The sequence below is a fragment of the Ananas comosus genome, linkage group 12 (genome assembly GCF_001540865.1).
Source record: "Ananas comosus cultivar F153 linkage group 12, ASM154086v1, whole genome shotgun sequence".
Classification (NCBI taxonomy): Eukaryota; Viridiplantae; Streptophyta; class Magnoliopsida; order Poales; family Bromeliaceae; genus Ananas; species Ananas comosus.
The window spans coordinates 2,770,973-2,795,768 of NC_033632.1; the positions used below are offsets into that span (position 1 = coordinate 2,770,973).

The following is a 24,796-nucleotide window of genomic DNA, read 5'->3' on the forward strand; positions in this document are numbered from 1 at the left end:
CTTCACTAAAAGTTCTAAGGATGATAGTGCAATTTTTCCTTGGATTTAATACTGCTTAAAATCGCTGGATTGAAGGGGCTGGGAACCTCTCAACTCTCGATTATTTCAAATTAAATTATTTTCATCCATTAACATGATGATTTATTACATAATTCCATCAATTAATACGAAGGTTTCTTAAATTTGGGATTCAATAGACTTCTCAAAGGGCAAAAAAAGAAATTTAGAAGCACTACGAAATTTCCAACCTTCCAAAGCGTTTTTGAATTTCTCGAACCTCTCAAAGTATGCAAAATAAACGCATTTAAGCACTACAGTTCCAATATAGTATGCCTTCAAATCTTTTCTTTCTCTCTTTTTTTAACCATAACTTGTTACTTTCAAATAGAAGCAGACCCCAAAGGGCCCTGAACAGAGATATAGGATAAATGAAGATACTTTTCCAAGATACATCAATCCAGCATTCGAAAAACATATATATTGCATAATTTCTTCGAAAGGTGAAGAAAAGGGTTACTGCTTATTTAACAACACAACTTTCAAAGAAAACGACGAAACCAACATATATGGAGAGTTACAGCAAAAAGTTTAGCCCAACTAGAGCAAGCAAATGGCTTGGTAGGTAGTCTTTAACTTCCGCGCATTTTGCCCTATTTCCTGAACACCACAAAAGAAACCAATTTTCGTAAGAAAACTTGCACTTGTTACAACAATTTTTTACGCTGTCCGAGGGCCATTGTCAAAGATGGGAATGAACTCTTTTCTATGTCAATGGAAGTAACCGAGAACTTGGCCACCAACGTTTTGCTTCATAGCTTCCTCGTGATCCAAGACGCCATTAGGGGTTGTGATCACGACATAACCCCACTGCAATAACAGTAAAATAAACAACCATCATTAGTATTTTATTATCCTTCTAGGTAGTTCTTGTGGAAAAAAGCTAGTGGTAGCGAGATCCCAAATTAACACATCCAACCAACTAAACAGAATAATGTCAAAATAAAAAGTGGATAACTCGAGTAAGTTCGATAATTAATGGTTTAAGTTTATTTTGGAACAATTGCTGGCGAATAGACAGATTGTAGCTTTCACTTTGGCGTAAGTATGGAGGTTATATTCCTAGGAAGAATCAATTTGTGTATTTTCTCGCTCTGCATGCTACACTATTATACAAGGCCTAGATATAAAAAATCCATTAATTACAGGAGGAAACACCAAGAACATATAAATTAATCGCAAGAAACAAATTCAATTAATCTGATTTCTACTTCCCTTAATCAACTAGCAATGAATTTTAAATAAATTGCAGCAATGACAAATTTATGACTAATACATTTTTCGTGAAACTTCAACAAAGGCCACATCAATATGGATACAAACCTGCTGTGTTGGGAGCATTCGCAATCTATAGTTTTCTATTTCCTTAGCCTTAATGTCCTGTCTGTATGTAAGAGCTCGACAATCATTTATCCTGCCTTGCAATTCCACCGTAACTTTCCCCACTCTTTGTGGATCAAAGACCTGAAAATCTTTGATATACCCTGTGAAATAGAAGAATTATTGCATGTTGAAAAAACATAGAGACGGTAACAAAGTTCAAACTTACTATACAACATTTACACAAATTAGGACAAACTGATGCTATCCGATGGATTCCAATAACATATAAAATAATGGGAATAAAACATTTTCGACTGATTTGTTATTGACTTTTTATAATTAATGAAAAAAAAAACTTAGTTGCACTTTAATACACCGACGCAATGTAATTATGGATTTTTCTATGTATCATTTTTCCGACTCGCATTACCGGACTTGAATTTAACTCTAAAAACAGTACCAACACTCGCTTAGCTCACATTGGTCGAACTAATGGAAGCGAGTATGATCATTGATTACAGGGTCCCTAATTCCATCCACTAGCCTGAATAAGATCTCTTCATTGCAGTTAGTATTTCTTTTGGGGACAGAGAATAATACAGAAAAGAAGCGTTAGCGGCACAGAGGAAAATTAAAAGAGATCTTCAAGCAATAGTCCCCAGTTTTGAATTTTAAAGCGGAATTCGTTGTTAAAAGGCATCTTCCAGATCCTTTTCAGGCTGTAACCTATGTTCACAATGCACTAGAACTGTAGGTAGATAACTCAAATTATGAGAAGGCAAACAGATAGCTCCATGGTTAATATATAAATTTTCAATCTTAATTTTCAATTTCACCACATTATTTAATCACCTCCTTTTTAAAACCTTGCTTTCACTTTACAAAACAAAGTGAAGCCCATGATCTCTTGGACTAATTTACTAGTTATATTAAGACATGCTTGAATGATGTTGAGCTCTAGATAGTTAAAAAAAAAAAATTTCCTCTCTTTCAAAACTCACGATTCATCTTATGGCCCGTTCGTTATCGAGAGTCATCTAACGCAACTGGGACACAAGGAGCCGAGGCGGAAACATATAGAGATATGCTTCTCTGTTTTCGAGTGGAACTGCTAACTGGCGTGATCTGTGCTACACGTTATCACGTATGTAAACGAACAGAATATTTTTCATATCACACTTTCCCAATGTGTCTAATAGATCCTGCCGGCAATCCTAAACAAAGCCTTATGTCAAGTAAAGTTGATGGATGCTGGAATCCTACACTACTTACAACCAAAAAATCGCTCTATAAATAGGCCGTGCAGTGAGATATGCATCTCCGTTTTTTTCGGTGGGGTTGCATAAAGTACATCTGTAACCAAACTAGCACAATCTGTGTTGCATGTTATCGCTTAAACAAAGTAAATATTTTTCCTACAGCAGTTTCTCACCACGAGTAATGAATTCTACCGCACTCGCAAACAGAGCCTTAAATTACAAAAAGTAGATGGATCACGACAACCAACACTAAATTAGAACCAAACAAGTATTCAAAAGATGATCTTTTCAACAGTACTAAGCTGAAACAGCTAAAACAACCAACCATTGCCGCATTAATCTGATTGATGAGATCGAAAAACACGAATGTAAGATGGGAAGTGGAGATTTCACTACCTCGATGCTTCATGATGTGGAGGAAGGAGGTGATGACGGTGGAGATAGGTTTGAGGGTGGCGGTGGCCTTCCCTCTCCGCTCCGCGTTCACCATCTTCCTCAGCGCCTCGTTCAGGATCCTCCGCCCCATCCCTCCCTCTTCGTCCTCGCCAAAACCCTAACAAGGGATTGGGCGCGTTTACGATCAACAGGGATTCTAGGGTTAGGGTTTTAGTGTTCGCAGCGCCGGTTGCGGACAAATCTAGCTCGGCAGGGTCTTAGCCCCGATTGAAAAACAAAACTTCTAATATGAAGCATTCCAGCCTAACTTTTTTTTCTTTTTTTCTTTTTTTTTTTGAATATATTACTCTTTATTATTATTATTTAAAAAAGGTGAAATTTTTATTATAAATAATATTTTACACTGGCGGTTATTTTATAGTTTTTTTTTTTTTTTCTAAGTATTTGATAAAACTATTCAAAATTTTGAATATTAAAAAGAGCTAAATAATAATACCATATGTTCTCTAAAACCAATATATATAAACAAATTAAAAATACAACTATTAAATATTAAAAAAAAATAATTACTCGTATATCTCTAAAAAAAAATATTTTTATTTTTTATTTTTTCAAATATACCCTTCTATTTTCACCAACTTTTCTTATTTGCTCTCACGGTAAGGAAAAAAAATATATATTTTAATTCTTTTAACTCATGTAAAAATTTAACCCGAGTTTAATTAAAGATAGCTTAACGAGTATTAACACCGAGATTATTTTTGAATAATGAAAAACTACATAAGAAATATATTTAAAACAAAAAAAAAATAAATTAGATATTTTAAAAATTTTCAGAAACATATTAGATATTATTCTTAAAAAAACTACACAACTTGGCCTAACGTAGACCAGTCCTATCTAGAATCTGTAATTCCAGGCCGGGCCGACCTAGGCCGAAGAGAAACAAAGGCTAATGCATCCTGATTCGGCCCGTTTAGTTTTATTAGTATGTGGACCTCATAGGCCCATGTTACACCGGCCCAACAAACCAAATTCCGCAAAACACGCTCACCGCCCAAAAAAAAAAAAAAAAAAAAAAAAAAAAAAAAAAAAAAAAAAAAAAAAAAAAAAAAAAAAAAGAGCAGCCACAAGCGGTCTGGCTTCCCTCCCCGCCAAGAAAACCAGATGAAATCCAACTCGGCTCTCGCGGAATCCTAGTTCTCTTCTCCTCCTCTCCTGCCGCGCATATATTTATATATCTCTCCCCTCCCACAAAACCCTAGAGGAAGAGGAGGCGGCGCGGCAGAGGAGGGAGCCCTAGCCCTAGAATTTTGGACCGCCATGAAAAAAGCCGGAAAGTGGAACTGCCGCACGAACGCGACGCTGCTGAATGCGTCGTCGCTCTCCGTGCGCGGCGTCGCACATGATGAAAATGTTCATGATGCTCTGAGCACCACTGAAAGAACAATTAAAAAACTTAAAAAGCATGCCGAGTTGATCTCAATGGAAATAGAAATGGGAAACAATTAAACAGATATTTCAACACTGTCCATATCAAATTACATATCTTCCTCAGGTTTATGACAAGCCGAACTGGTTTAAAAAAGAGTGATGAAAAATGGAGTCAGTTTTTCCTTGTAGCTCTCGCTAAGCTAATCAGCATCTTAAGAACGGCAGGTTTTCTCATTGTTCTTAATTTCATGGTCGGAACAAACAGAATTTGCATTATACGCCATCGTTTCCAGCTGCTGTAAAATAGCGTATTAGTACTTCGGCTGACTTTGCTAATGAACACACATACTTTTCATTTGTAAATAAAAGCATCCAACAAATCAATTAAAGGTTAAAGACGATAGCAATTGAGATTATGCGCAAATTGTAACTAGAAATAAAATGCTTAGATTACCGCCGACAGGAAGAGCTACTAAAAAGAAAAGCACCTACTCAGGATTAATTATGACTGTACAAATTCAATCTACTTTGCGACTGAACTACACAGCCTACATTCAGCCTAACGAAGTTGATAAAATAAGAATTAGAAGGTCCTTCAACGCTTAACAAACAAAAAACTAGCCAAACTAATGTAACATATATTTCTTGATATAGGTTACACTTTGAGCTGAACTAGTTATGCAAACAACGAAAAATGAAACTTAGATGTATTGCCGCAACTAGCCCACTGGTCTCAGCAGTTTAATGGACCTAAATTACAAAACCTGAAGTGCTTAACCCCAACTTACTTCGTATTACGACCCCCATGGAAATTGAAGTGAATGCTGCTAACAACAAAAGTGAAACTTGTTCGCATGCAAGTAGTGGATTTTGCATGATATATACTGTTTTATTAAATTGATTTGGTGTCTTTTATTAGTTTCTAAGATGCTTAATAAACAAAGATGATTAAAAGAATAACCAAATAACAGAACTGCGTATTAATGAAGGATCAAAAGGTCTTCAATAATCACAGCTTAAGAAAACAATTATCCTGGATTCCTCAAAGCTTCAAAATTTTCAAGAACAGAAGGACATTGATATCGTCTAACATGCCCTCAATGCTGCATTACTGATAGTTCAACTGTAGCTTTTCATTCTCAAGATGTTAGAATGATAGTCACTTAATAAGTAAAAATAGAAGAAACATGAAAACGCAATGGAATCATAGGAGTGGCCTAATAAATGGAAATAGTAGGCCATACCTCAAACCATGGTAAGTATTCTCAACCTCTTGTTTAAGTCACAAATAAAACCAAATAATCATAGAAATAATTTAGTTATTCACCTTTCTGGCTCGACCTTCATCTAGTTTCATCTTGTCCTACAAAAGGAAAAAAAGAAAAAGAAAAAGAAATGTGTTCCTTATATAAAAGAAAGCTCAAGAATGGGAGATTGACTCAAGATGAGAAAGGGAAGATAACAGATATACAAACATTAGCAATACAGTAATTCATTCACTTTCTTTATGCAAATATAAATATCTTAAGAGTAAAAAAAAGACAATTTGCTGATAAATAGGGTGACTAGTGTTAACCAATGGAAGGATTCTTGCTCAAAAACTAGCAATTCAACCACAACAAAACCTTAAGAATGAATTATCATGACTGATGAAAAGCAAAAAAGTCAAAAAATATCAAAAGCCATTGTGTGGTAAACAAGTTTCAGCTCCAATTCAATATGTTGCAACTGAATTATTTGCTCTGGATTACCATTTGGCTTTTTTCTTTTTTCAAAATTAATAAAGTTGTGGAATGATATACGATATAGTATATACAGTTTAACAATCAGTGAAAAGGAGTGCTTCTTACTAAATTTCATGCAAGAATCTAAAAGTCTGAGGACTCAATAAGGCGCACAATTTGCAACCTTAGTTTAGAAACCATCTATCGAAAACAGGGTGTCCATGTTGAGAACTGAGAAAAAGGAAGCAACCAGAGCACAATTTCCAAATACAGTGATTCATTAGTTTTTCCTCGCATCTTGTTTGTGGCTATAAAGCAGAATCTAACGCTTCAAGCATCAATTGATCTAAGTAAAAGATGAGAATCCTGGTGAGCAGTTACAGCAAGGCGCCATTAGTAAGGATATCTGAAGCAACGTTGTCATGAAAAACCTATGAGCGCGTTGATCCTATAATAAGATGACGAATTGAGCATACCGAATGTTACCTACTCAACCATCAATCATCAACCAAATTTTCTGATTCATCTATAATTCTTCCAAATCCGAGCCATCTCTTCCTAACAAAATACAAATATTCCTTCGGGGTATGTGGGGTATAATAAAATTGTAAAGCAGAGAGAAATCAAAAGAGAGAGAGAAAACTAGCGAAGATCAAAGTATATTCAAAGTTCAAACTATGCTTTCATCTCCATTAGATCTATCATAGAAGCAGTTGACGGTCATTACATGCACGATTATCAGTGTATGCACGAGCGTACAAATTCAGAATCTTCCTCTTTACGTAGAGTTAACTACTACATATCAAAAACAAAAAGTCTCCAACATGAATTTCACACCATATTGGTCGCTTAGGTCCCTCCACCAATTTACTTAAACTAGTTCCCAACTAAATCCTACCGTAAAGATCCCGATCCCGATCCGGCAAACAAAAAGAAAAGCTAAGAACTTCCCAATTCCCAGTCATTAGATTAACCAAGGAGAAGAGAGATTCGGAATAGAACAGTACCTTTGGAGAGCAAGCCGTAGTCGGAGCGGGAGACGGAGAGCATCGAGGTCATCACGGCTGCGGCGGTGGCGCTGTGCAGCGGCAGGAGCGACTCCACGCAGAAGCTGCTCTCCGCCGGAGACCTTCCACAAGCCATTCTCAGAGAGAGAGAGAGAGAGAGAGAGAGAGAGAGAGAGAGAGCCCTAGAGAGAGAGAGAATGATCTGGAAATTTACCTGAGGAGGCGAGGAGGAGGCGATGGCCTTAGCTTGGGGAGACGGCGGAGAGCGGCGCCGCCGCCGCCGGAGAAGATGGAGGGGGCGGCGGATCTCACGGCGGGGGCGGCGCCTCGGAGGATGGACCTGGCGACGGTGGCCATGGTTGCCCGGAGACGAGCTCGACGAAGAGGGTTTTGAGAGCGGGGTTAGGGGGCGGGGCGACGGGTGTTTGCTGGGAGGGTTTTGGGCTTTTGGCGAGGGCGAAGACGAGAGTAGAGCCTTCTTATACTCGCGGATTCGGGTTGAGATGTTCGATCCAAATCCAAACACAATCTCTTAGACTCTTACCGTCCAAATTTAAATTTTAGTAACAATTTAAAACTTAAGTGGCGTCTTAAATTCGCAACTCATGGGCGCATTAATTAAAACCCTAAAAACCCAAACCGTGCGAAGCCCCAACCCAGCACGTCCTCTTCCCCGGGCCGTGTCCCTCTCCATCTCTACCCTTCTCCTCCGCCCTCACTCGGCGGCGCCGCGGCTCCCAAACCCCTTCCTCCGCCACCTCCGCCTCCGCCTCCGCCTCCGCCTCCGCCTCCGCCCTTCTCGTCGCGTCGCGTATCGTACAACAATCGGGAAGGGGGGCCTTGGAGCAGGACGGGGAGACAACAATGAAGGTGAAGGTGATATCGCGCTCCACCGAGGAGTTCACGCGCGAGCGGAGCCAAGACCTACAGGTGAGATCTAAACCCTAATCTCTCACTCTCTCTCTCTCTCTCTATCTTTGTGTTGCTTCCAACTTCACGTGCCTTGCTTCTCCCAAAATTTGATCTTCATTTGGAGACTTGGAGACAATTCGTTCCGCAGTTGAAAGTTTCAATTTTGGCAACTAACACAATAGCAAATCCGTCGTAATAATGGTGCACTATTTGTTACGCCAATACTCCTTGGTTTGGGTATAGATATAGTTATTGGTTTGGGTTTGAACTTTGTTGTTTGGAATGAATTGCGACTGGTCTGAATTCTATTGCTTTTTCCCGTAATCATGTTTAAATTCATGGCAATTTGCAAGAGAGACTGTCGAGTTCTCATGTCGTTGAGAAACTAAGATCATGGCAAATTGGACCTCAAGTTGCCGGATTAGCGTACACTTTTTGAACTCTACCCTAGTCGGCGGAAATCGTTGTGAATTATTGGAAAAATAAGTATCCACACAAGGGAATTAAGTAAAGTGAATGGGAATTCCATCCTATTATGTTTTGCTGGTTATGACTACATTTGTAACATCCGGGGAGTTCTTAAAGAAAGAGAACCAAAGTCGGATAGATTTTTGTACTATGTTGCTTGGTCTGATTCGTTTTAATCGTCTCCCAACAGAAAGTTTATCGAAACTATGATCCGATCCTTCGGCCGCTGGACAAAGCACTTGAATATACAAGGGCTGTTAATGCTACAAAGTTGGATAATGTAAGCCTTTGCTTCTCCTGTTTTAGAGTTGATCTTCTCTGTTTATGCTTTTTTTTTAAAAGTTGACTGTGTTTGCCAGATATTTGCGAGACCTTTTATCGGAGCAATGGATGGGCATATGGATTCCGTCTCGTGTATGGCTAAAAATCCTAACCATCTTAAAGGAATATTTTCTGGATCAATGGATGGAGGTGCTTTTATTTTCCCCCTTTTCTTCTTTGATGGAAATAGCAAGTTTGCCGTCTTGTAAAAGGTGGCAGTACATGTTATCTGTATATAGACTGCATTTATCCTTGCTTTTATTTAAGGTTGCTTCCTTCCTTTTGTTCCTTATGTTTCATAATACTTCTTTATTTTTATTTTTTATTGATTCATAATTAGCCAGCCATCAACTCACCAACTATAGTTTCATGTACTTTTGGAATCAGGGAAAGCTGAATCTTTGTCTCCTTCTCATCTTTGCAGATATTCGACTGTGGGACATAGCTGCGAGGTACTGTGACTAAGATACACTGGATTTTATTTATTTTTTTGGCTTTGAAGAGATATGTATTTGAGACTTTTTTCTGATTTTTTAAATTTTTGCCGCCGTTTTCCTATATTGTTCATTGGACATTTTGGCCTTTCCTTCCCATTGTGAATAACTTTTTCTTATTTTTGCAATTTATTGATTATTGACCTTTTAAATAAAGGAAAACAGTTTGCCAATTCTCCGACCACAAAGGTGGGGTGAGAGGCTTGGCTGCATCTACCAATGGAGATATTCTTGTATCATGTGGCACTGATTGCACGTAAGTTGCATCTTCTTTCCTTCTTTTCCTTTTTCTTTTTTTCTATTCCAACATTGTTGGTCTTCATTCTACTGGGCATAAGAGAAAAGGTTTAGGAGACTAGGTTTATCTGTATATAAAATTGTTTGGGTATATATATTAGATAATTCTGCAGTGATAACCTAGTGAATATCTAGTAAAATACCCATAAAGTATAATTTGTGGCTTACCGTATAATACCTTTGCGACAATTGCAGTGTCAGGCTCTGGAAAGTTCCTGTTTTAAAAATGATGGACTCTAGTCATTCAGCTGGAGAAGTTCTAAAGGTATGTTGCTTTCGGGAAAAAAAAAGAAATATTTAATTACATCCCTACATCTCTTTTCCTTTTCTGCCCATCCTGGAATTCTTATGACTTCCTTATGGTTTCAGCCGACAGAACGTTATGTATGGAAGCATGCATTCTGGTGAGTATTCTAATTTTTAATATTGTTTGTTTATGTATCAAATATTATGTATGCTTTCTGTCTATTTATTCGTCTTTGAAATCACCGTTGAGTCCTCCTTGTCCTATATATGTAGGGCGGTTGATCACCAGTGGGATGGCACTCTCTTTGCAACAGTTGGTGCACAAGTTGATATATGGGATCACAATAGGTACTTGGCTCTCCATGTCCTCTTTCTGCATTGCTCCATAAAATTATTCTTATTAGAAATCAGCATTTTTTTTTGGGGAATAGGTCGGTGCCAGTGAACAGTTTTGAATGGGGCAAGGATACAGTCATATCTGTACGATTTAACCCTGGAGAGCCAGATGTATTGGCCACGTCGGCTAGGTAAGTCTTAGTTTTTAATGCATTCTAAGTTGTAAGTTTTTAATCAAATCAGTTAGCTTTATGATTTGTTTCCTAGTAATTTCCCTTTCTGAAATTTGGAGCATGTTTTCTGTTTATGTCATTAACAACTTTGAATGTCTATGTACTTTGTGCATGGGTTAGTTTTTTTTTTTTAAATTGCAGTCAGTCTATGTGTCTGTCTGTGGATGCGTGCACATGTTTGTGTGCATGTGCTCGTGTTAAAATTTTCTATACTTGTTGTTTAATTTTTTACTCACTTATTTTCTTCTTATGCTAGTGGATCTTTTTTCTTTCTCTGAATTCTTTAAAAACTATTGAGCTTATTAACAATTTTTTTTTTTAATTTGTAGTGATCGCAGCATAACATTGTATGATTTGCGCATGTCTTCCCCAGCTAGAAAGCTGATCATGAAGGTTACTGAATTTTCTTTTGCTTGTAGATGCTAATGTTGTCTCTCTATACTTAGAACCATCTTATTTATAAACTATGTTCTGCTTTATTTAGAATGCTCTAAAAGTTGAGATATTTGTTAATCTTCCCTGATAGTTGGTTTTTTTGGTTAATCTGTTTAATAAATCTTCGACTTTGAGGTGCTCTAGATCAATGGAACGGTTTGTAGGTGCATACTGGAATGTGATAATTTGTGTATAAAGGATTTTATTGAAGCAGTCTAAGGTTACCAAAATGATGCCCCTAAAGTCTTTAAGCATAACAAGCCATCAATATGATGTCTAATGATTTTTCTGAGCTTATGCTATTTGATGGTTTCTCAAAATCTGGATTGTAACACACAGCAAATTTTAATTTATCATTCATCCAAGAATAATGGAGCTCAACATTTTGTTCTGTTGGATTCAACTGTGAATATGCTTGAATCTGGGCTTGTCCAATTCTTTGCGCACTTTACTATTTTTACTAATGGAACTCTAATTTTGAAGTATGTCACAATTTTCAACAGTATATCTATATGTCTAATTCACCTGTCCTTGCATGTGGGGCTAGACAAGCATCTGATATCCTCTCATATATGTATGGAATATTGCATGATCAACATGTTAACCTTCCCACAATCATATTGTTTTGGGCGAATCGGTGCTTCAAATTCTATGCTTTATCAATTCGGAAGGTATTTGCTTCAGAAAATCCTGTAAAATATTGATAGGTTTGTAACTTTTCTTAGGGATCTTGATTAGAGGCTTAGTTAGGATATTTCATGCGCTTGCATTCAGGTTGATAAAAAGTTTGTTGGAATCACATGTAGCTCTTTTGATTATCAGATGTATCAATGTCGTCACCCTGTGCTCGCCAGAAATAGTTCTTACGTTTTTGTTATATAGTTGTCTCCTTGCAAACTAATTTTCAGATTCTTGACGCAGACAAAGACCAATTCAATATGCTGGAATCCTATGGAGCCGATGAACTTTACAGCTGTAAGATTCCCATCATTTTTGTTTCATTCAGCAAATAAACTTCTTTTATTTTTATGTTTATAAATCTTAGTTTGTCCCTGTTTGTTGATGCTTCTTGGATCATTATCTTGGTTTATTTTGCAACGTTGCTTGGATTTTCTGGCATATATGTTTTGTGTCATGATGCAACTGCATATCATTACTTGGAATCTCATATTTAATTATAAGTACGATAACACTAGAAAATTAGTTTAGGAAAAGAATAAAGCTATGCACTTGGATTGGACAGTAACACAACTTTTTTTAGGTATACCCGATACATTGAATCTCAACCATTTCTAAATTAGACGTAAATTTAACTCTTAGTTCAGTTTCATTATGATCTTGTGCATTGAATATTTTGCATTTGGGAATCAAAAACTTGTTCTGCGGAGCATTCTGTATTTCTGTAATACGAGAAATAGCATGATGCTTGAAATGCTTTGATTGACAAGTTTACTGTTCCAGGCAAATGAAGATTGCAACTGTTATAGTTATGATGTTAGGAAACTGGATGAGGCCAAGGTTGTGCACAAGGATCATGTTTCTGCAGTGTATGTAACATGTTTCAATAAACATCATTTTCTAATTCTTTTGTTTTTGAGTTAGGGTTATATATCTTAATTAGGCCATTTTTATTTGCAGAATGGATATTGATTATTCTCCGACAGGACGTGAATTTGTTACTGGCTCTTATGATAGAACAGTGAGTTGCAAACTGTATCTTTTATCCATGTTGGAAAGCTTACTCTGAAAGTGTATAACAGCTTACCCGCTCCTACTCTACAATTTAAAATTGCACTTAAAATTTGCAGATAAGGATCTTTAAGTACAATGGCGATCATAGCAGGGAGATCTACCATACTAAGAGGATGCAAAGGTTCTTTTAAACTCCCGATGTCACTGACTCATATGTCTTGCTCATCATTTATTTTGTTCTTCTTGATACTTTTTTTCTATTTTCTCGGAATACATTAACTAATTTGATTAGTTGGAACTGCAACTTTATTTGTTTTACTTACCACAAGCCTGCAAAGAAGTGTATTTAGTTATGCCTGGGAAGTCCATATTAGCAAATTCAGTGTTATAAATTTTGAGATTTATACATTTACCTTTATCATTTGACGACCGACGAGTGTCGGTTAACTTTAATTCGACAGTTATAATGACAATTTATTTCTTCAGTGTATTTTGATTATCGTTGTCATTCATCTTTTGTGCTCTCTCTCTCTCTCTCTCTCTCTCTCTCTCTCTCTCAGTATGCAATTTCCCTATATAACTCATTCTTTTGTTGTAGCTACTTTAGTTCTGTAACTTCAATACTCTGTTGTTTTAATCATGTCATATGTGCAATTTCTGTCAATATGCTGTTTCCATTTCTTTTGTTAAGAAAATACTCTCCCTTGCAGAGTTTTTTGTGTAAAGTACAGCTGCGATGCCTCTTATGTCATATCTGGAAGTGATGATACCAACCTTCGGCTATGGAAAGCCAGAGCTTCAGAACAACTAGGAGTTGTGAGTTTCTTTTCTTTTCTTTTTCTTAAATATGTATCATATCGTAAAGTCTTCAACTTCCTTCGGAGCTCTGAGATGCCTATCTATGTGCCTGAAATTTCTTAGTGTCTTTTCCTTGAAAGAAGTGACGCTCATGATTCCTAGTTCACATCTTTCTATTTATTGTCACTTCGCCTACTCGGATTGCTTTGCTCTATCAAAGCAGTGCAATTTTGTACTTATATAAGTTCATTCCATTTGAATGGTTCATTTAATCTCCATTTTTTTCCTCTTTTTTTGTTCTTAAAAATTCTAATGGTGGAGTGGAGAGTTCTTCTAATGGTAGGCTTCTATAAAAGAAGCATTTATTTTTAACTTTGAGCCCAGCACAAGGAATCAGTAATCTTTCTGAGTTTCATATTGATAACTTTGATCTCTGGCATTTTTTTTTTAACCGATTAAATCTGTATACACAATAACTGAAACATGTATTCTCACTGCTTGTCCCGAGTGAAATAGTGGTGTTTTTCCTTTTGCACTGTATTGACCAGTTAAATAAATTCTTTTTTGTGAAGCTTCTTCCAAGGGAGCGTAGAAAGCATGAGTACCAGGACGCTCTCAAGGAACGATATAAGCACCTCCCTGAAGTGAAGCGCATCATGAGGTATGCTATGTACTATCTAATATCTTTGTAGTATTGAACTACTTAATTAAGAGCATTTCTGCATCATTTTTTTGGGACAAGCAAAAGAATATGCCAACATAAGTAATACAATTGAGCAGTAAAGAGTCCTCCCACCCTTTTTAGGTTTCATTCAATTTTTTAAAGATTCATGGATTATTTGAATGGAAATATCGACAAATGGGATTAAAATTTCCTGCTTCCATTACCTGACCTTTTTCTGATTCTTATGACTTGTCTGTGAGAAATGAGATATAATAAACTAGATGTTTCGCAAGGGGCTTAGATTTGATAGATGCCAATTCTTAGTATTAATATGTATGGATTCTGTCCTGAAGATCTCAAACAATTTTAATTTGTCCCTTTTTACTTACTACACTTTTTAGTCCAAGTTCTCTGGGTGATTTCTCTTTCTTTCAGATTGAATTTCCTGTGCCTGGATACATATAATTATATATAATCTTTAGGTTATATTGCAGGAAACCCTTCATGAAAAGACCCCAATTTGCACTTGACCCTGCCAAAGTTTTAAAAATTACTTAACCCCATAATTTATTTGAAATCTCTCCAAGGGTTATCATTCACCCAGAGACTAAATGTCAAAAATATCTCTCCCCTTTTTTCCACCACCACTGCCGTCTCCTCTTCTCCGCCCCATCCAGCTCTCCCTCTCCATGGAAGCCTACTCTTTCTCATTTTATACGAGTACTACTTGTGTGAAAATGACTGTTTCCTAAATTATTGTATCTTTCTCACTTGTATCAAATTGTTCATTTTTACAGGCACAGGCACTTGCCCAAACCAATATACAAGGCGGCTACTCTGCGACGCACAATGATCGATGCAGATAAGAAGAAAGAACAGAGGAAGAGAGCGCACAGCGCGCCGGGGAGCATCACTGTCGAGCCGTTCAGGAAAAGAAGAATCATCACGGAAGTAGAATAAAATTTGCCCAGGCGACAGATCAACCAAGGTGAAAATTGCTTCAGCCCCTCGCAGAGTGAATGACAGAGATCGCGCACCATCATTTTGAAAGTGGCATCTTCCTTTCAATCACTTTTGTACTCTAGTGATCTTTGTTATGAAGTGTTTAATGTTATCTGATGCGAATGAGATTATCATCTGATATTTCAGTGGGTGAGTTTATATAAGGACAAGGGATCGAAAGGTGGAGCCCTCATGTAAGCTTTTTCTCTCAACAAAACAACAAATGGCAAGAAATCGGCCGTGTTGATTAATATTGCATTCTTTTCTCTTCTCCGTCTCGGGTCTTTTCGGTTGTTTGTCTTTGCTTCTTTATCGGCCCTGTGTCATTGTCGGAATTTGTTGTTTTATCAACTTGTGGTGTTGGTGGATTTCCTTGTAACAATCTGAGTGTTCGGCCTTGTTTGGCATCGCTATCGTCTTTTTATTTTTTTTAAGATATTAGTTTTATATAAATTTAATATGCTGTGGAAATGATTTTATATATATATATATATATATATATATATATATATATATATTGTTATAGTTGGTTGATTTGTAATATACTCCAGACTATTTATCTCTACACTATTTTATTTGAAATAATAATAATAATAATAATAATAATATCAAATGAGCTTTAGCATTTCATTATTAAGTTTGACGGGCCGTGGTGTATAGATTTGCATTGCTCGATCACATTGTTATCTATATATTAAATTTCTAGCCAAGTTTCACTCTGGTTTTCAAACTTTTTAGCTGAATATGGCATTCTATTTTTTTTTTTCCAGGTATACACATCTTAGACTTTGATAGAAATTGCAGAAAGATTGTGATATTTGCGGCAAAAAAATATGAGCCATTATAATAATATTTTTGGTAGTCCTATTGCAAAATAGAGAAACACAACTCCATTTTATTGATTAGCGTTAGATTAATTGGCCTCAATATTAAATGGGCCTAAGTCGTTAATTTGTAAAATAAACTAACTTTTTATTTTGCTAGAAAAAATACTTATGCATTAGAGCTAAATTATCATTATTCTAGTAGATATTATTACATCCTACAATAAGGGACCGTTTGGTTTGATGTAGTTGCAAAAACAGTGTAGTTGAAAATATATACAGTTTTTTTTTTATTTTTTATTTTTTTTACAGTTTCCTAAATGGGTTTGGTTGCTCCACCCACAAGGAAAGGCTCGAGCTGGAATTGTGTGTATTCTTTTCTCAACGGCCATACAGATAGCTGCTGGGATGGCTAGAAGCAGCTTTGGGATTTAGCTGTTGCACCACGGGTTAAAACTTTTCTTTGGAAGTATTTTTGGGCGAGAGTCCCCACTAAGAATTTTCTGCAGCAAAGAGGTTTCACTCAAAGTAATTTCTGTGCCTTACGTGGAGAGGTTGCTGAGGATATTCAACATTAGTTTTTCCAATGTCGCTATTCCAAAGAGGTTTGGCACATCTTTGAGTTAGATTGGGGCAAGGTTATTAACATCCAACAGTTGCAAGATGGGTGTTGGCTGACTTCTAAAATGCCGACACGATCTCAAAGCGATGATTGCTTCTATTTTATGGTGCATTTGGAAAAATAGATGCACCACTCTCTTTAATTGTGAGAGTCTTGTTGCTCCTACCATTTTTGGACGTGCAATCGCCTTCTAGGCTACATATAACCCAACTAACAAGCCAACTAACAAGTTTGCTAAACAGTCTACAATGGATGTTGAAACCATTGTTAAATGGGACCCTCTACCTCCTGGATGTTTCAAAATAAATTCCGATGGTGCTTTTAACATGCAAATCTCAAAGGGAGGTAGGGGTTTTATTATTCGTGCTGACACAAAAAATTTATTCTGTGCAGGGGCAGACCAATTCATGGTTACATCGGCCTTACATGCGGAGGCCATCGCTCTGCTCGAGGCGTTGAAGGAGGCGATCAAGCGTGGAATCTCTAAAGCTATAGTAGAAATAGACTCTCAAAACTTGTTCTCTTATATTAGTTCACAGATTGAACCTCCTTAATTAGCTACTCCAAAATATCATTGACCGATGCACATCTCTGGCGAAGCATTACAGCAGTGCACTTTTGTTAAAATATACCGCGAAGCTAATAGGGCCGCTGATTATTTAGCATGTCATACGCTTAATTCAAGAAGTAAACTGGTTTTTGATCCAATGAACTTCTCATAGACTTTGTTAGGATACTTTTTGAGGACTCTACAGATAGAATTTTTTTACACAAAGTGTAATCTGGTTTTGCTTTTAATAAATTAGCCTGTTGGCTCTTCTGACCAAAAAAAAAAAAAAAAAAAAATATAGTTGAAAGTACATATAGTTGTAAATACTACAATTTTGTAAAAACTGTCATAACTACACCTAATCTGTTTGGTTTTATACAGTTACAACTGCTGCAGTTACATTTCTTCTGTTTGGTAGTCTGCAGTTGAGATTTTTGTATTTGTACATTCTGTCAACTTTTAGATAGAAATGTGAGATTACCTCTTCTGAGCATCGCAATTATATTTTAATTATTAAGTAAGACTTTTATATCTTTATATAATTTATATATTATAAAATTATATATGAATTTAATAAATTTTAAATGTAAATATATTATATTTGATCAAACTAAAAATTAAAATATCATTAAACTAGCAGACTGAAAAATAAGAAGCGTATGTAAAAAATTTATTGACCCTAACAGATGTTACTAAATCTTATAAGATTTCATAAATATGTATTTTTGGAAACAAAAAAAAAAGCGTATGAAAAAAAATTCACACTTTGTTTTTTTTTTTAATGGGTGAGCAGACTTCGGCTCAACTGCTACAATTGGGCCTTTTCGTGTAGATGCAACTGCAGCAGTTGGGCCTAATTAACTGCACCAAACTAAACAAAAAATTAATAGATGTATGCATTTTCAACTGCAATGCAGCTGAAAATGAATTGCAGTTAAAAATGCATGCAACCAAACAACCCCTAAGTCAAAACATGCTCTAGGTAAACATCAAAAAGATAAGTAGATGATTAAACATCGCGTCCATGATTGTTCCACGGTACAACTCGATCTCAACAAGCCTTGTTAAGTTGAATAAACCAAGAACAAAGCAAAAACGTGGCTTACCGTAAGGTATAGTAGAGTATATATAGAGTATAATATATAGATATATAGTATATATATAGTATATATTATATAGATGTTTAATAATTGGACATGCCGACAAGTTTTTTTTTTTTTTTTTTTTTGCATAGTATAGTATATATTATATATTAATTAGTTTGAGTGTAGAATACTCCCATAAAAAACACCAAGGGAGTTGGTGGCTTTTGATTATTTAGTCACTGAGACTGGAGGAGAGTGCGAGGGTTTAAAAATGAATAGGGTGGTAGGTGGTGGTAGGTAGTAGTCTAGGTGGAATGGTGTCTTTGTGATCTCAAAGGTTATAGTAATCAGGGAGTAAATCCAAAGGACTACAAACTCAAAAAGCACTAAGGGGTTGATGTTTTTCTAGAGTATTTAGCTCAATTATATATATAACTAGACTATTATATTATGTACAGTTAGCACCAAGTAGTTGGATCTTATTAGATTCCAGTCTCTTGGATTGAAGTTAGTATATGCGGGATACCCTTGGGATATGATGGGGATGTTTGCAGAAGGTGTAGTTGAATAATATAATCTCTACCAGGAACATGGTCAAAGGGGATAGATCTAATAGTTTAAAAATTCAGTATACTAAGTGCGTTGATGCTGATTTGAACAGTATAGCTAGGTCGAAACGGTATACATACAATATATATATATATATATATATGCATGAGAGTGATCATGATGCAGTAGTTGTTAGTACGGAGTAATTCCCACATGATGAGCCACATGTTGGGGGAACTTTTGATATTCCTTGCTTTTGTAGCTCCATCATAACACTCTCTGTTGATGGGGCCTTCAACCCAAGAGGAAGTGGCAACCATGGCTTTGCTAAAACGTCTCCAATAGCTGCGTCTACGCTCTCCTTTGACTAAGAAAGAGTCACCACATGCACCAAAAGAAAAAAAAAAAGAAAAAAAAAGAAAAGAAAAAAAAAAGAGATTAGGTTTTAGATAAGATGTGAAATGAAAAAATTGACATGGAACAAAAGAAAATATGAGTTATTCCAAACAAATCCACATCATATTTAACTACACGGCTCTTCAAGAATATTCTAGCACTGAAGATCAGCAGGAAGAATAACAGGATCAACTCCATGTATATTTATTTATTTGATGTTTCATCTTTTTGTCTTTGTTTGATGACTTTGTCCTTCAAAACTTAAGAATCTTACGTACATTAAAACATTTGTTATCTACTTAATCAATATACGAAAATTTCATTGGTTGAGTTAGTACAAGAACGTACAGTACAAAGATAACATGTTTTTGTGATAGGGCAATAACCACCACCAGATGCATTGTTATTCAGAAACTGAAGTTGTCAAATAATAGTTGTACACCAACCTCCGCTAACCCCCTACCATTAGTGTTTGTAGATTTTCAACCTTTAAATTAAGGAATGTGCCGTCACGATGATAGTAGTCTCCTAAGGTTAAGTGGATGGCTGGTTTAATTGTATAATTTAACGGATGAAAATGGTTAAAGCAGTAAATCTAATAGCGAAAAATTTACAAATACCAAATGCTTGGTATTTTTAAAACTACCATAGTCTGACTATATATATATATATATATATATATAAAATTGAGTTAGAATATATTTAGTAGTATTTGAACACTTTTACTATTAAGTTTATAACACTTAAATAAAAAATAATATAATTTGGATGATAGTGATCCCCTATATATATACATACATATATATATATATATAGACATAGAGAGAGAGAGAGAGAGAGTTAAGCTCCTGTGCGTTTAAAAGCATAGGAGCTCAACATCTTNTATATATATATATATATAGACAGAGAGAGAGAGAGAGAGAGAGAGAGAGAGAGTTAAGCTCCTGTGCGTTTAAAAGCATAGGAGCTCAACATCTTGTTATTTTTTAGTTGTCGGATTATATCAAGATTCGTACAGCGCTAGTAAAGAAGACTTAACGGTACACATCATTAATAATACTGCACGGATTTCGAGATAATTCGACAGCAAAAAAATCACAAACACAAATACTTATGTGCTTTTAAAAGCAAATGAGCTCAACCACACACACATGTTTGAATTGGATGTAAAACTCCTTTGGAAGGATGTCATGAAGAGAGGGGAACTTACTGGGTGAGGATCTAACGGAACTTGCGAGCTCGCGTTCTTGGCGGTTGTAGGAGGAGGAATTGGCCTGTACATGGGATGCGGAATGACGGCGGGCACCGCAGAAGCAGGAAACCTCTGCATTTAGTTTTCTCATCGGTGACGTTAGTGTGAAACAACCGTTGTACTCTCAAAGCTTAAACTGTTAGAGAACAGTGTTTAAACATTTTTATATTTAACACTCGCCGATGTTTAAACATTTTTATATTTAACACTCTCCCTCATGTCTGGGCTCGAAACTCTTTAGTTGGCCCATGACGTGGACTGGAATTAAATGGGAGGAAATTAATATATTAGGAGCCTGGCGTGACTCGAACTCAGAATTTCCTACTCTGATACCATGTGAAATAACCGTTGTACTCTAAAAGCTTAAACTGTAAGAGAACGGTATTTAAACATTTTTATATTTAATAGTTAGATCGATAACCAATTCTAACACAGTTAAATATTATGTGAACAAGAATGCCATATGGAAAGAAAATGTGAGCAAGAATGTATAAGATATCAGAATTGTTGTACCATTACTGGCAATGCCTGAGGGAAGCACGGAGTTCCTTGAGTCAAGCTATGTGCACCCTACAAGTACAAGACAATGCTATTAGAGAGAGAGAGAGAGAGAGAGAGAGAATGCTTTGAGAAGCATAATGTCTAGCCCAATTTAGAATGAGATATATGTGTATATATAATATATATATATATATACCCTTTGGTAGTGGTGGTGCCAATAAGAAGGATCGGGCGGTGGCGGCGGAGGAACCGGGGCCTGAGGAGGCCACGGCGGTGAAGGAGACCGAGGGGCCAGATGCCGTGCCCACATATGAACCAATGGCGGATCGACCGTCGGATGTCCCCACACATGTAAAGGCCGGAAATGCGGGACTGGAGGGGGCGGAGGGAAGCCGATTGTCGGCGCGAGCCATGGGTTCACGTCCCTCTTCACACCGCCGCTGGGGCCGCCTACGCCGTACATTTGCCGCCTTTGGCTCCACTGCGCTGCCTCGGCCTCCCTTGCCAGCAAATGCTTCCGGTGAGACCTATATTTCTGAAACCAAAAAAATGTATATTAAAAATGGTGTTTTCAAAAAAAAAAAAAAAAAATGGTGGTTGGACCTCGAATTCCAACCACCAAGTCCTCTGCCACTTGATCTAGGGATGGACGGTGCTTACCCTATATATTTCTATATTTACAAAGTATATACATACAAGGAATATCCCTATTTTTTTCCAGTTCGAAAAAAAAAAAAACACTTACAAAGTAAATATTCATGGAGAGTTTACAGAATTTATATATTCTATATACAAACAAGAGGAGTTTTTAAAAACCACCAACAAAATAGAAGATATATCTGGGAGTATAATTAGTGAAGATAAGAGGGTTATCTTTGAAAATGTTTGCACTGAGAAACTGAAGTGAGGTGGTGCAAGTTTTTGTTTGGAAGGATTTACAGACTTCTTGGCTGCTTCCAATCATGGGATGTGTGATTTCTGTCATGTCCTTGCATGTCCAGCAATTACTACATGTGACTGCATTTATCACTTTGGAACAACACAGAGCAGTGGGGAAACATAAATTTTTGATCCAGAAATTTAAAACTTGTTTAAGATTAAAATTTGAGTCTCAAACTCAAATTTAAACATTTATTAAGGTTCAATAGAATGGACAGTTTAAACCAATAACTGAGAACTGAGAACTCCAACTTATATTTCATGGAGCTGTGCTAGTACTGCTTGAAACTACTAAAACTACTATTGTGGGATCATTTCCCCCATCAACAACAACAACAACAACAACAACAACAACAAAGAAGGAAAAAAGAAGGAAAAAAAAAAAAGAAAAGGAAACTACTATTGGGGGGAGGAGATAGAGGGGACAGGGATTCAGTATAATTAAACACTGCGGTTTGCATGGCTCACAGATCCAGGATTCTTTCTTTAATTCCTCCGTGAACCAGAATATTCCTCAAAACTTTTTTAAGTACTATAAATTGAATTCCTCGCAAAAAAAAAAAAAAAAAAAAAAAAAAGAGAGCAAAAAAACTTAAATCCTCCTCTCAAAAGTTTATATATGCAACCATTAATTTATTCTTGACCTTAAACTGGAATAAAATGATCATTAAGTGAACAAAACAAACAGTACCTGTAAATGGCTCGCGACGTTGTGGCGCGTGAGGCAATCGATCCCCATGAGCTCCAGAATCCTCGACGGCACCGCCTTGTCGACCCCGAGCTGCTCCACCGCTTGAACGAATCTCCGGTGCAGCTCCGGCGTCCAATCCACCTGTGTGCATGCACCATTAATGTTAAATTAAAGAACAAGAGAAGAAAGAAAAAAAAACCCTAACTAGCTAACTAACACAATTATGTTACATGTAAATGATAATAATTAATTCCAACATCTTATTCAGTGAATCCTCTTTATCAATTGTTCCAGTACATGTAATTTATTTATTCTCCAAGATCTAAGTGCAAATACTAAATAGCTAGTACATATATATATGGTGGAAAAATTCCAATCTTATAAAAGAATATGTAACTAAATTAAATCAATAATATATGTTTCAACATTTTCCAATAGATCGGATCTATCTATAAATTCAGAGAGGGAGAGAGTTGCACCTTTTTTTTAAAAAAAAAAAAAATTACGGAAAAAATAGATTGCACAAGAAGAGAGAGTTGCACTACCTTCACTTTCCGCTTCCCTTGCGAATTCTTCGCCGTCGCTGCCGCCGCGGACGGAGACTTCCTCCGCCTATTATCCCCCTCCGACGACGATGACGACAACGACGACGACGACCTCGTGTCCGCTGCCACCGCGTTACCATCGGTCGACGCATCACCCTCCCTCCTCCGCATCTCCGCCATGGTCACAACCTCCTTATCCTCCTCCTCCTCCTCACCCCCACCACCACCCCCCTTATTGTACTCCTCCTCTCTCACCAACCCCTCCTCCGCCGACGTACGTGTCGCGACCGAAGAAGGCTCGCAGGCCGAGAGCTCTGCGAGGATCTCCGCCGGGTCGACCTCCAGGTCGGGGAGTATGTCGCCGTCCTCGAGCCCCACGAAGAGCTCGCTGAAGTCGATGTCGTCGAGCATGTCGTCACCGCCGTCACCGATGATGGAGAAGTCGTCGACGAAGCCGCTGCCGCCCACATCCCCATCACAACCCCTCTCTCCTCCGTGGGAGCTCCTCAACGGCGACACCGCGAGCATTCCCAGCAAACAAGAAAGAGGAAAGTGCGCGTTTAAGTTAAGAGATTGCCTATTTGAAGGGAGGCTATGTATGTGTGTTCATATAGCTAGAGAAGTGCCATGTGTATGTGAGTACGTAAAACTAATCATTGCATGGGAGGTTATAGAAAGAGAAGAGGAGATGCTTCTTCTTCTAATTAGGTTTTGCAGTGGAGGTGTGTATGAAGAGAGAGAGAGAGAGAGAGAGAGAGAGAGAGAGAGAGAGAGAGAGAGGATGAGCACCACAAGTTCCTCAAGATTTATTTGATTCGTTATAAGGGGCATTTGTTTGGACCTTCTCTCTCATAGTTTCTCTCTCAGCTTCTAATAATTTGAGGGGTTCTGTGGATGAGTAATATTCGGAATTTTATATAGTTTAGAGAGAGAAAGGGAGTGGGGGATGGAAACTGTTGCATGCACCTAGCTCTATTCACAGGGATCTCAAAAATTGGAAACCTACAAATTTTTATATAAAATTAACTTTAGAGATGATCTATAACGTCTATGAAAATATGAAAGTTCCAATCGATCACATGTCTTATATATGTTATGTACAAAAAGGAAGCTAAAAAGATCTATATATTATGAGTTTCAAATATTGTAGGCCTTTAAATATTGCAGATCCTACTTACATTTGATGCAAGGATTAATTAATTGTTTGTTTTATGCAGCTGTTGTTCAGTTGTTCTATTACCGATCTAACTGCATGTAGGATGAAATTAACTATTTGTAATATTATTGCACCGTGCATCATCTAACTCCATCCTACGACATACATGTTTCAGATGAATTGTGTCAAAATCAGTGATAATTTCAGCTGCAAACCATGCATTAACTATTGAATACAGATCTCGAACCCCACGATCTTACGAAACAAGAAGAGCTCAGAATCTACTTTGATAGTTTATTATTCAAAAAACCTACACACACACACACACACACACACACACACACACACACATATATATATATATATATATATATATATATATATATATATATATATAGAGTGAGCCTACTATGCTATCGGAAGCACGGAGCCTTCCGTGCTTCCAGCTCGTTTTCGATGTTGCGACTTTCGAATCGTCGATCGGTTCCGTTAAACTTGATTTAGAGTATTTGGAGTACCTAGAAAATAAATTTTATTATTTTTCGATATCATTTGCCTAGTGATCGAATGGGCTCAAAATCAACAAAT

The 24,796-nt window shown here is 36.9% G+C and overlaps 4 protein-coding genes across 8 annotated transcripts; 1 reads left to right on the forward strand and 3 right to left on the reverse strand.

The window, feature by feature from the left end:
• Positions 449 to 3,309, reverse strand: LOC109717942 (40S ribosomal protein S15a-5-like). The gene is made up of 3 exons (XM_020243904.1): positions 3,036 to 3,309; positions 1,381 to 1,541; positions 449 to 867 (listed from the first exon to the last, which is right to left on the reverse strand). The coding sequence occupies exons 1-3, from the start codon at positions 3,163 to 3,165 to the stop codon at positions 769 to 771; spliced, it is 390 nt and encodes a 129-aa protein (XP_020099493.1). The 5' UTR covers positions 3,166 to 3,309; the 3' UTR covers positions 449 to 768.
• Positions 4,622 to 7,668, reverse strand: LOC109718836 (protein NUCLEAR FUSION DEFECTIVE 6, chloroplastic/mitochondrial-like). Of its 4 annotated transcripts, none has more exons than XM_020245276.1 (4): positions 7,415 to 7,668; positions 7,201 to 7,322; positions 5,797 to 5,832; positions 4,622 to 4,762 (listed from the first exon to the last, which is right to left on the reverse strand). In XM_020245276.1, the coding sequence occupies exons 1-3, from the start codon at positions 7,555 to 7,557 to the stop codon at positions 5,813 to 5,815; spliced, it is 285 nt and encodes a 94-aa protein (XP_020100865.1). In that variant the 5' UTR covers positions 7,558 to 7,668; the 3' UTR covers positions 4,622 to 4,762; positions 5,797 to 5,812. The 4 variants fall into 4 exon arrangements, with proteins under 4 accessions (XP_020100865.1, XP_020100864.1, XP_020100866.1 ...); XM_020245275.1 differs by having other exon boundaries at positions 4,622 to 4,765; XM_020245277.1 differs by lacking the exon at positions 5,797 to 5,832.
• On the forward strand, positions 8,065 to 15,477 carry LOC109718835 (DDB1- and CUL4-associated factor 13). Of its 2 annotated transcripts, XM_020245272.1 has the most exons (17): positions 8,065 to 8,130; positions 8,771 to 8,860; positions 8,940 to 9,051; positions 9,326 to 9,353; positions 9,553 to 9,651; positions 9,888 to 9,957; positions 10,062 to 10,096; positions 10,212 to 10,286; positions 10,370 to 10,465; positions 10,837 to 10,900; positions 11,864 to 11,917; positions 12,404 to 12,489; positions 12,581 to 12,641; positions 12,751 to 12,815; positions 13,345 to 13,450; positions 14,005 to 14,093; positions 14,894 to 15,477. In XM_020245272.1, exons 1-17 carry the CDS (start codon positions 8,065 to 8,067, stop codon positions 15,054 to 15,056), a joined length of 1,359 nt encoding a protein of 452 aa, XP_020100861.1. In that variant the 3' UTR covers positions 15,057 to 15,477. The 2 variants fall into 2 exon arrangements, with proteins under 2 accessions (XP_020100861.1, XP_020100862.1); XM_020245273.1 differs by lacking the exons at positions 8,065 to 8,130; positions 8,771 to 8,860; positions 8,940 to 9,051 and adding an exon at positions 9,058 to 9,168 and having other exon boundaries at positions 9,289 to 9,353.
• On the reverse strand, positions 15,576 to 23,957 carry LOC109718838 (probable transcription factor GLK1). The gene is made up of 7 exons (XM_020245278.1): positions 23,053 to 23,957; positions 22,508 to 22,648; positions 21,074 to 21,412; positions 20,890 to 20,946; positions 20,335 to 20,448; positions 18,870 to 19,095; positions 15,576 to 15,616 (listed from the first exon to the last, which is right to left on the reverse strand). The coding sequence occupies exons 1-6, from the start codon at positions 23,578 to 23,580 to the stop codon at positions 18,904 to 18,906; spliced, it is 1,371 nt and encodes a 456-aa protein (XP_020100867.1). The 5' UTR covers positions 23,581 to 23,957; the 3' UTR covers positions 15,576 to 15,616; positions 18,870 to 18,903.

What these genes read in the sequence shown, in the direction of transcription:
- LOC109718838 (XM_020245278.1), bottom strand. Translation starts at nt 23,580, where the DNA reads ATGCTCGCGGTGTCGCCGTTGAGGAGCTCCCACGGAGGAGAGAGGGGT. An exon ending in ACGTCGCGAGCCATTTACAG is followed by an intron (nt 21,413 to 22,507) that starts GTACTGTTTGTT and finishes TTTTGGTTTCAG; the next exon opens with AAATATAGGTCTCACCGGAA. An exon ending in TTCCGTTAGATCCTCACCCA is followed by an intron (nt 19,096 to 20,334) that starts GTAAGTTCCCCT and finishes ACTCTTTCTTAG; the next exon opens with TCAAAGGAGAGCGTAGACGC.
- LOC109718835 (XM_020245272.1), top strand. Translation starts at nt 8,065, where the DNA reads ATGAAGGTGAAGGTGATATCGCGCTCCACCGAGGAGTTCACGCGCGAG. An exon ending in CTGTGGGACATAGCTGCGAG is followed by an intron (nt 9,354 to 9,552) that starts GTACTGTGACTA and finishes TTTTAAATAAAG; the next exon opens with GAAAACAGTTTGCCAATTCT. An exon ending in CAGCTGGAGAAGTTCTAAAG is followed by an intron (nt 9,958 to 10,061) that starts GTATGTTGCTTT and finishes TTATGGTTTCAG; the next exon opens with CCGACAGAACGTTATGTATG.
- LOC109717942 (XM_020243904.1), bottom strand. Translation starts at nt 3,165, where the DNA reads ATGGGGCGGAGGATCCTGAACGAGGCGCTGAGGAAGATGGTGAACGCG. An exon ending in CCACATCATGAAGCATCGAG is followed by an intron (nt 1,542 to 3,035) that starts GTAGTGAAATCT and finishes TCTATTTCACAG; the next exon opens with GGTATATCAAAGATTTTCAG. An exon ending in GAATGCTCCCAACACAGCAG is followed by an intron (nt 868 to 1,380) that starts GTTTGTATCCAT and finishes CTGTTATTGCAG; the next exon opens with TGGGGTTATGTCGTGATCAC.
- LOC109718836 (XM_020245274.1), bottom strand. Translation starts at nt 7,557, where the DNA reads ATGGCCACCGTCGCCAGGTCCATCCTCCGAGGCGCCGCCCCCGCCGTG. An exon ending in CCTCCTCCTCGCCTCCTCAG is followed by an intron (nt 7,323 to 7,414) that starts GTAAATTTCCAG and finishes GGCTTGTGGAAG; the next exon opens with GTCTCCGGCGGAGAGCAGCT. An exon ending in CTACGGCTTGCTCTCCAAAG is followed by an intron (nt 4,766 to 7,200) that starts GTACTGTTCTAT and finishes GCTATTTTACAG; the next exon opens with CAGCTGGAAACGATGGCGTA.